This window comes from Sitophilus oryzae, unplaced genomic scaffold (genome assembly GCF_002938485.1).
Source record: "Sitophilus oryzae breed Bouriz unplaced genomic scaffold, Soryzae_2.0 scaffold_179_pilon_pilon, whole genome shotgun sequence".
In the NCBI taxonomy this organism is placed as follows: Eukaryota; Metazoa; Arthropoda; class Insecta; order Coleoptera; family Curculionidae; genus Sitophilus; species Sitophilus oryzae.
This window is the reverse complement of record NW_022146501.1, coordinates 6,270,608-6,281,942: the sequence shown is the minus strand read 5'-3', so window position 1 is coordinate 6,281,942 and position 11,335 is coordinate 6,270,608. Positions and strand designations below refer to the sequence as shown.

General features: G+C 32.8%; 1 protein-coding gene across 1 annotated transcript; it reads right to left on the bottom strand.

The window, feature by feature from the left end:
• Window positions 1-203: 203 nt before the first annotated feature.
• LOC115882677 (zinc finger protein 664-like) lies at window positions 204-11,156 on the bottom strand. The gene is made up of 6 exons (XM_030900870.1): window positions 10,899-11,156; window positions 10,380-10,835; window positions 10,220-10,325; window positions 9,833-10,035; window positions 3,144-3,366; window positions 204-434 (listed from the first exon to the last, which is right to left on the bottom strand). Exons 1-6 carry the CDS (start codon window positions 11,061-11,063, stop codon window positions 331-333), a joined length of 1,257 nt encoding a protein of 418 aa, XP_030756730.1. The 5' UTR covers window positions 11,064-11,156; the 3' UTR covers window positions 204-330.
• Between the last annotated feature and the right edge of the window lie 179 nt (window positions 11,157-11,335).

The window sequence follows — 11,335 nt, the reverse complement described above, 5'->3', positions numbered from 1 at the left end:
AATTATCTGGTAAAATTAAGTTAAATAAAATAAGAGCCGTTTAGCAGTTTAGCAGTACCTAAATAAATAAATATAGAGTATATTATAATTTTCGAAAGCTCATAACAAGGCAAATAAAATAAAAAATAATATATAGAGTGTTTATAAGTTTGAGTCATCACATTGTTGACACATCAACACATTTATTACACTTTTAAAATTACATCAATTGTCAATTTATTTTATTCTCTAATCACATTATTTAAACAACAAAATTATCCAAATAATACAGATCATGTTACAACTTTATAAAGTTATTAAAAAATTCCCACTTGCAAACTTCTCTTGCATCTAAGTTTTCTCATAAACTTTTTCATGTGTTCCTATGTGACGTTTTAAAGTTGTAGTCTCACCAAATTGCTTGAAACAAATTGCACACTGATGCCTTTTTTCACCTGATAAAAGTACGAAGAAATTATAAAATTTGCATTAGAACTCATCAAAAAATTTTACAGAAGCTAACCCAAAAAAATTGAATACATATTCAAAAATAGTATATTGTTTTATTAGGATTAAAAATGACAATTTATGTGGCTAGGCTGTATGTTTGACTTTCAGCCGAGGCACAAAAAATCATTTTTACTCCGAATAGAACATGCTATTTTTTTCAAACGCCACAAATAAGTTTTTAAACAATTTCAAACGTTCCAAATAATATAAAAAGATTTAAAAGTTATACCTTGCATTTTTGAATAAAAAGATTAAGGAAGGAGCATATCAAAAATCTTAGATCCACCGCGATGGGACTCAAATATGGCCGACTTAAATTCCGGTTTGTCAGTGCCGTTCTAATTTTATTTAAAAAGTGTAAAACTATGATGCAGGGCAGACGTGGGGAAGACTCAATAATTTGTTGTTTTATTTTACGTAGTGAATAACGTAGTGAAACTATGAACCCTTCCCGGACACAACCGGTACATTGTGAGACAGGAAATTGTAGAGAGAAACAAGCCCTATAACATAGGATACAACATTTTAGTGAACAGTGATTTCCTTAAAATCAATAAAATGAAAAATATACGAAATAATATATATGTTCTGATTTCTTTCGAAAATCGACATCTATGAAACTATGAACCCTTCCTGGACACAAACGGTACATTGTGAAACAGGAAATTGTAGAGAGAAACAAGCCCTATAACATAGGATACAACATTTTAATGAACAGTGCTTTCCATAAAATCAATAAAATGAAAAATATACGAAATAATATACATGTTCTGATTTCTTTCGAAAATCGACATCTATGAAACTATGAACCCTTCCTGGACACAAACGGTACATTGTGAGACAGGAAATTGTAGAAAAAACAAGCCCTATAACATAGGATACAACATTTTAATGAACAGTGCTTTCCATAAAATCAATAAAATGAAAAATATACGAAATAATATACATGTTCTGATTTCTTTCGAAAATCGACATCTATGAAAATATGAACCCTTCCTGGACACAAACGGTACATTGTGAAACAGGAAATTGTAGAGAGAAACAAGCCCTATAACATAGGATACAACATTTTAATGAACAGTGCTTTCCATAAAATCAATAAAATGAAAAATATACGAAATAATATACATGTTCTGATTTCTTTCGAAAATCGACATCTATGAAACTATGAACCCTTCCTGGACACAAACGGTACATTGTGAAACAGGAAATTGTAGAGAGAAACAAGCCCTATAACATAGGATACAACATTTTAATGAACAGTGCTTTCCATAAAATCAATAAAATGAAAAATATACGAAATAATATACATGTTCTGATTTCTTTCGAAAATCGACATCTATGAAACTATGAACCCTTCCTGGACACAAACGGTACATTGTGAGACAGGAAATTGTAGAAAGAAACAAGCCCTATAACATAGGATACAACATTTTAATGAACAGTGCTTTCCATAAAATCAATAAAATGAAAAATATACGAAATAATATACATGTTCTGATTTCTTTCGAAAATCGACATCTATGAAAATATGAACCCTTCCTGGACACAAACGGTACATTGTGAGACAAGAAATTGTAGAGAGAAACAAGCCCTATAACATAGGATACAACATTTTAATGAACAGTGTTTTCCATAAAATCAATAAAATGAAAAATATACGAAATAATATACCTGTTCTGATTTCTTTCGAAAATCGACATCTATGAAAATATGAACCCTTCCTGGACACAAACGGTACATTGTGAAACAGGAAATTGTAGAGAGAAACAAGCCCTATAACATAGGATACAACATTTTAATGAACAGTGCTTTCCATAAAATCAATAAAATGAAAAATATACCAAATAATATACATAGTGTTTACATTGTCCTTATGGGCACTTTCCAATCTATACTTGTTTCATTTATCTATAATTGGTGTGTAGGCTTCTTACTTAGGGGGTTGCTAGAGTAAGACGACGTTTCGAATCTTCGTACTTTTATGCTTAGGCGTAAAAGTGCTTTACTTTTATGCCTAGACGTTAAAATTACTTTTTTATATTGTCAATCGCGCCGAAAAAATTAATACTTTTGTGACGTTTGAAAAAAATTGTTTTTGAGTGAAACTACAAATATACTATACAGGGTGAGTCTTAGAAGTGCAAATATTTTCAGGGCTGGTAGATCTCGATAAAAGAAACATATTTTCTCTTTACCATTTTTCAGATAAGTCCAAAATAACCGAGTTATTTATGTTTGTAAAAAAAAATTTAAAAAAAAAATATTTTTTTTGAAAAAAGTTTGAGAGCCACCGGATTTTTTCTGTATTTGCATCCCTTTTATTGCCGCAACCATAGAGTAAAGCAGTAACTATGGTAATATATGAGATTAAGAAATTATACCGTGGGAAAATTTGTGGTGAACAGGCAGTCCTAAAAAGTTTTCGAAAAATATACAGGGAAATTTAAAAGAAAATGCACGATTTTCAACATCTTTTTTTAAAGAAAAAAACTTCATAGAGGTGTTCCTGGGGTGGAAATATACCACCCCTCAAAATATTTGCACTTATTTAAGACGCACCCTGTATAGTTTAAAAAAATAGAACATTGTTTTATATACAGGGGAGCTTCAAACACTTAAATTTCGTTGTATATTTAGTTTTGTAACCTTACCTGTATGTGTTCTATAATGTACCCTCAACTGACTGCTTGTCTTGTACTGTTTCTCACAGTTCGGATATTTGCACACGTACGGCTTCTCATTTGTGTGACTCCTTAAATGCGTTTTCATATCAAACAGTCTTCTGAACTGTTTATCGCACAACGTGCAAGTGAATTTATTTTCTCCAGTGTGGACAAGGTGATGATTATTCAAGGCAGACTTGCTTGAAAATTTCTTAAAAAACATTTAAAATTGTAAGCTATATTCTTTATCATACAAAGGTAGTAAAAGTTTCCGACCTTGCCATGTATATTTCAGTTGTCACAAAAAATCCCAGATTACAGATCCTCCGTAATTGGCGGATTTAGCTCCCAGTAATTTTTTTTATTCCCCAAGCTAAAATTTGACTTTGCTTGAAAGACAAAGATTTTCTTTGTACAAGAATTTATTTGTAAACAACAAAAAACTATTTTGCTGCCAAAAACACTAACTACTGTGAATGGATTGTTGGGACCAATGACTAAAGAATATAAGGACATCTAACTCCCATATACGGGCTGCAGCAGAATTTGTGACCTTAGAGGCCATTCTTTTGATGGCAAACAATGAGTCATCATTTGGTCACCAGCGACAATTTTAGCGATTTTTAATAGTTTGTGTGTAGTAAACTTTGTATAAACTTTATTACAATGATGATTAGTTGTTCAGCTTTCAAGTGTAAAAGCAGCAGCGATAAGAAAGAGCCAGGAGTTACGTTTCATAGGTAAATAAACAGTCAACTCCAACTTTTAGCGTTTTCTTATTGAATTCCCGACAATTATTCTTCAATTTCAATTAACATCTATATGTACTTGATATGTGCTATACGTCGATACTAGTTTTGTACCTTTTGTTAACATTTTAATACGTTTTTTCGTAATTAATTAGTATGATACACCATAGGCGTAGTGAAAACAATTAACAAAAAATATAAATATTGCTTCAAACAGTTAGGTCAAGAAAAATATGTGCCACCGCACTGTTTGGTGACATCGGCACAATTTACTCTCGAGTGTTATTTGTCCTTGGATTATTTAGTCATTGGTTGGAATGTGAGGTTGGAAACTTTTCGAACAGCCCTCGTAATAGAGATGTGTAGTTCGTAAACGAACTAGTTCCAATGAACTATTCCGACCCCGGAATGAAAGGAACTAGTTTCTGGTTTCTCAAAGAACTAGTTCCTCAGGACCTATTCCGGGATCAGGACTGTGACCGATATAGAATATGCGAATGCGACGGATCGGCTAGCGCGCGTAGCCCATGGTAGGCAGGAGTGGGGAGTGCCCACCGTACGTTATCGGATCCGGACCTAGAGGAACTAAACTAAATAGACTAATTTACGTACGAACGGATTGGGCCAGCGCAGCGCGATCGATGCTAGGCAGGAGTGGGGAGTGCCAGCCGTATGCCGTATGTTATCGGATCCGGACCTAAAGGAACTAGAGGAACTAAATAAAAGACTAGTTTACGTATGGATCGGCCAGCGCGATTGATGCTAGGCAGGCGTGGGGAGTGCCAGCCGTATGTTATCGGATCCGGACATAGAGGAACTATTAAAAGACTAGTTCACGGGAATTTATTCAGTGGGCAGATCCGAGATATAATACAAGGCGACGACGATGAACTCGGCCTTGTCTATTGCCACAGCCGGCGCGGCTTAATTACCACAGAAAATTGTCGTGGATACTGTTTTTGATTTTTAGTTTGTTTTTTAGATATTTTATGGGAATGTTTCAATTTAGGTCCCTAAAATTAAGAAATATCTTATAAAACGAAGTAGATATTCTGAATTTTTAGACAAAAACAAAAAGCTTGAAGTGAGGTAAAATGCAATTTTTCGTAAAATTTTTGTAATATTTGTTCCAATTGATTTATGACATAGTTTTTTTTAAATTCTGATTTGAGTTTTTTTTATTTTTTTTTATCTGCAATAAAACTTACCTATATGTTTTTAACACACACAATTACAGGTCTCGTTATATCTCCGTACATTATAAAAATTATACAGATCATAATGTGAATAGTTCTGACTGACAACGAAACGCATTAGCAAGCAAGGGGGATGTCAATGTTAGTCGGGAACTATTGTGAACTAAAGACCTAGTTCAAGGAACTATTCCTCTGGAGGAACTAGAACTAAGGGACTAGTTCCTCCCAAGAAACTAGAATTCCCACATCTACCTCGTAAGCCTGGTTATTAACAACACCACAAGGTATGCAACTAACATTACGCTAAGTCCTAATGATTTTCGTGCCCAACTTCATCATTTAATTAATCCAGTTTTGACTTCGTTACACAGGACAGTTATTTAAAAAAAATAATCCAACACTATGCTATATGATCGAAAAAACGCCGTCAAGTTGGCTTGAAAATTAAAATTCACCATAAGTATGTCATTTTACATAAAAAAATTGTTTGCACTATGCGCGCATATTTGAAGTGAAACTGCTTACTAACAGTTATAAAATTGAAGGATTTGAACAGCATGTTTGAAAAAGTGTCGTTTGAAATGTTGAAAAACTAATAAATTAAAAATTAATAAATTTGATTCACTTTCACAAATTTTGTATTAAAATGACCATCTGAGGACTCCATTCGGTTATCTTTGTGCCGAGTTTGGTTCCAATCGACCCATAATTAAGAAAAATCCTGATGATTTCGTCCATTTAGAGGCATCGGTTCGAAACGTCGAAGGCGTCATGCTGTAGCCCGTCCCCAATGAGGAAGATGCATATATTTTATTTTTCGCCAGAAACTGATCAATTTATTAGAATAAATATGTGTAAATGCAAAAAAAAAACTTTTTTCTTGAAAGCAGTACCACAATTTTATAAAACGGGCCATTAAAATACTATGGACAACGCAAACGACGCCTCGCGAATTGAAACGATACCTATTCTATTGGTCTGACGTCACCCGCCGTTCTCGTCGACGCGCGATGGCCAGCAGCAGCCAGACGTGTTCCGTTTATGTACGTATTTAGGTGGCGTACTAAGACGTTGATTGAAGGAGCTTTTTATGCTTTTTTGTGCAGTTATTATTTGTATGTGTTGTGTGTTCTGAGAATTTTTTAAGTAATGGCAGATTCCGGGTTTGTAAAAGCACAATCAAATAACTTGCCAAAAGTCGATGCTTTTATGTTGGCTGCTTTTATAAATACAAATTCCCAATTTATTGGTGCTGAATTACGAGAAAAAAAACAGAGAGGTATGTAACATTTATTCTTTGTAGTACTGAGGCATATTTAAGTATAAGTAGGTACCTATACTGTTACGAACTTTTATATAGTTATAAATATTAATGTTATAAACTTATTTTTCAGATCAGGTAGGGAGACGTATGGAGATAATGCTGTAGGTTATGTAGAAGTGAAAAGAGACAAAAATATTTGTTTAGTACGTGGAAAAGTAACTCCAGAGCATAGCGTAAAAAAGAAGGTTTTTTATATATTGATACCCCCTTACCTTTGTTATTTTTAAAGATTGTTTTTTTTAAGAAATTATAGGAAACAAATTGTTTATCAGTAATGAAAATATTTTACAAGGTGTCCCATAAGCAAACGCCAAAATTAAGTTACTTTTTTAAGTGAAACACCCTATATATTTTTGGATTCTTCGGAAATTTCTAGATATTCTAGATATATTTCATGTATAATATCCTATACCTATCATCAAATGTTTACGAAATACTGACAGTTGAAAAGTGAAAAATACCTACAATTTTCTGGACCACCTTTTTTTGAGACACCCTGTATATCTAGAATTAATTTTAAAAGAGAGTATATGAAAAACCATGCAACTTTTTTATTTAATGTTTTCTTCTAAAACTTGCAGTTAAGGCTGTATGTGGATGACAAAATATAATGAATAACCCTGTACATTCAAATTTCATATATCTATGTAAGACAATATACATAAATATATGAACTTACATCAAAATGTTCTTTTTTCACAACAATAAATCGTAAAAATAGAGGATAATTTAACGTTTTTCTTTTCATCTCTTCTCACGGCCTTGGACCATTTTTTTTTCTGGTTTCGCTCATCCATTACTATTTTAAATATCACTAATTACTAATTATGTATTAATTAACCCAAATAACTAAAATTTTGACTCGGATTCAACAGCGTTTAAAAGCAAACTGTGTAAAATAAACACGCGTCTGGCTCCACTCAACCAGAAGAACGGCGGGTGACGTCACAGCGGCAAGGCGCGGTAGAGAGCGTTTGCCCGGCCATTTAAATTAACAATATTTTATTATTTTATATTAGAGGCATTCCTATTTTATATTAGAGACATCGGTTATGTCAACGATTTTTTTTTGTTCAATTTGTAATTATATGAACTATTTTTTAAAACCATTATTTAAAAACATGCATTTTCCTCATTATGCCGAAATCGACCCACATCTTTCTTCAATATCAAATCCTTAGTCCCACCTTGACGAAGATGTAAACGAAACGTCGTATCCAACCTTGCACGGTGGGACCATATGCACCGTCGCTCACACAGCCTACCCACCAAATTTGGTCGCGATCAGACATCAACTTTTGACGTTTCTTACGTCAAAACTAACTGTCACGGTGACACGTGTCGTACACGGTCAAGTCGGTCTTGGTCCAATCTATTGACATACCAAATTTCATTTAAATCAGACGATTTTTCTTAAACTGTAAGCTGTCCTTACCACTTTTCCTCTCGCGTGTCGTGTCACGTCCTTGAATTTTTACTCCGAGCGCGCGTAAAGAAGTTTCACTTCAATAATATAAAATTTGCGACATGGAGACAACAGAAATAAAAGTAAAGTAAAGATTTCAGTTAACGTCTCCTTTTTGCTGCCAGGGCTAATCTGGACGGGGCCTAATTTGTTTACGCGGAATCCGAACCGCGGTCCTCGGCCATATCATGGTCAATGGCCTACCGACTTGGCAAGTGTCTAAATCCACTCTTATTCACGATATATCCGATCTCATCCGGCCTCGAACCGGCGTGAATGAGCAGTGTGTGTCAATAGATTTTACACTTTGCCTGGACAACAGCACGATACAGAGTTTCGAACCGGTCACCCGTCCATCCACTAGTATCGCCTTACGTCGCTTAACTTCGGTGTTCTAATGGGAACCGGTGTTTCGACGTAGCTGGGCCGTTGCCCCCAACCATAGACAAACAAATAAAAAGAGACTGACAAATTAAATGGCAAAGAGGGGACAACGTTCCCGTAGCGCAACTCAGAACGCAAAATTTCATTCTATTTATGTTGATCTGCGCATTGCGTCTATTGGGCCCACTATCTCTTTCTAATATAACAAGAGAGAAAGAAGCAACCATATAAAACGTAATTTCTAAATATAAATTAGAACAATCGCCTTTCGTTTTCGTCATCATGACAACCAAGGTGACAACATCATGACAATTCGTCATGTTTGTTAATTTTTCTTTTGGTGATTTACATTTTTTCTAAACTCTCCATTTTATTGACTTATGAATATGGATAGGGAACAAATTCCTTTGTTCCATATAGGTATTTAATTTTGTTACTTATATATTTTCGGTTATACTATTTGTTATTTTATTTGCTGCAGGAGCCAGTATCATCTATTTCTTATATGTATTGGTACCCCCTTTCTCTGATAGATATGTTAAAGACACCCGGTAAAATAAAAGTAAGTAGTTATATTTATCATCTTATTAAGAAAAAAGTAGAAGTAGTAGTGTCAAAAATATTTCGAACCTCTCTTAACATAACAAATTAATACAATTAATTTTTTTCATTTTTTGGGTAGGTTTATAGCTGGTTTATAGTAACCAGAAACTTTATTAATATACCTATTTTACTTTTGGTTTAGGATTAAAACTGGACTTGAAAATGGTTCAGGATCATGATTCTTGTAAAGTCTTCTTTGCTTGGATATTCACTTTGTTATTGCAATTAGACAGTTTTTTCGAAAATTAGATTTTTAATGCCCTTTAAAAAATTGGCCGATCGTTTCCTGCAACAGTCAGTTCTTCTGCATTTAAAATTGGTAGGTGGGTGGAATAAACACTGTTATTTTTTATTATTATATTATAAAAAGTTTATTTATTTTTATGTATAAATAAATATGTTTATAAAACAGTACAATTTTTGTTTTTTTTTATAATTTCCCTTATAATAGTAGTACTCTTTCGTTTTGAAAGAAACTGCAAATTTTCACTTAAACTGATTTGTTCCCTACACCACGTTCCCTTTACGTGGTATAGGGAATAAATCAGTTTAAGTGAAAATTTTCAGTTTCAGAATGAAAGAATACTACTAATAAAGACTAATTTAAATTTTCCGCCAGCCAGAATGTGCGATAATGTCTTACGATACGTTTTATACCTATCTCTTTCTTTTTCATATAAAGCACACAAAATAAAAAAAAATAGCAATAAAGACGTACGTCCTGCCATGGTCCTGCTAATTGGTTTCAAAATTGTTATTCTGAGTTGCGCTACGGGAACGCGGTCCCATTCTTTACCATGAGATTTGTCAGTCTCTTTTTATTTGTTTGTCTATGCCCCCAACAGAATCAAGCAATTTATTATAATTGACAATGTCAGTTTCTAAAAAATGTAATTTCTTTAGGTTTCAACGTATTGTTGGTTGCATATCATGCAACATCGCACTAAAAAACTTACTTTATCACAATAAGAACAGTTATAAGGCTTCTCATTTGTGTGAATCCTATTATGAATTGTTAGTTGAGTTGAAGTGTTGAAAGCAGCACCGCAAGTTTCACACACGAATAATTTCTCACCAGTATGAATTCTTTCGTGAGTTTTTAATGAGAACAAATGCAAAAATTTCTTGTGGCAAACTAAACATTCATGATTCTTTTTTCCTAAAGAAGAAATAAACAAATTGTGTTGTCAACTGATCTCCTTATAGAGAGTAACCCAGTTCAGTTACTCCTAATTTTCAATAAAACATTTTTGAGATGTGAAAAAAAACTGGTGTAAAATTGTCAAAAAGGAAACCTTATACAGAGCTTTTTCTGAATACTGGATCACCCTGTATAGCCTTACCTATATGGATTTTTTCATGTTTCTTTAGATTTCTTTTGTCAGTAAACATTTTCTCACATAAACTACATGAAAATGGCTTTTCACCTGAGTGCTTTCTGAAATGAATCTAAAAACTATTAAACTAAATATTCACATTTTTGAATACTCAATAATTTATTACATCAAGTTCAAACTGTGAAGAATACTTTTTGTCACACGCCAAACAAGTAAATTTCTTAAATGAAACCCCATGAGATTTTATATGAGCTAAGTACTGTGATTTTGTTTTAAATTCCTCATGACAGCACTTAAATTTGCTTTGTTTAGATTTCTTCTTCTTTGCAACACTTATTTTTTGGTTTAATAGGTATTTTTCTTGTTCAAAATCTGATAAACAATCTTCTCTCGAATCATTGTGACAAAATTGATCAGACACATTATTGTGTTCTTTGGATACCATTAAACTGCTATTTTCAGTGTTAGAATTAAATAATTCAGTTCGTAATTTTTGTCTGCACGCATATTTTTCAAATATATCTTGTGAACCATGAATTTTAATTGATAGATTGTATGTGCTGTTTAACAGATTTATACACTCCGTACATATTAAATTTGGAATATTTTTCTCTTTATAAAACTAAAATCAGTACCAAAACATTCAGAAATATCGAATATAAGCATAATTATACGTATTATTTACCTTTAAATCTGGAAAACAATAATTTAGTTGTTTTTGAATGTAGTCATCGGAGATTGAATAGCTCTCTGTAGTATTATCTTCGTTGAATTGATAAAAACAAAAACGACAAATATTTTTGTGACTATCCAGTATATCAAATATGCTATTTTCGTCAATAGTTTCCATTCCTATTTCTAATACAATCTTAAAAAAATTGTTAAACAAATGTTTGTTTTCTGTTTGTTTTGTAAACAAAAATCTAACCTCAAACCAGATAGAAAACTGAAAAGCAGTGTTGCCACAGAGTTTTCAGATTGTACCTATTGTTCTTTTTTGAAAAATGTACTGAATTTTGAACAAAATTATCGAATTTAAAATATTGCTACTATAGACGCCTTACAATAATATACCTAATTTTAATATTATTACTATATACATGCTGCTGAGCTTATTGTTAT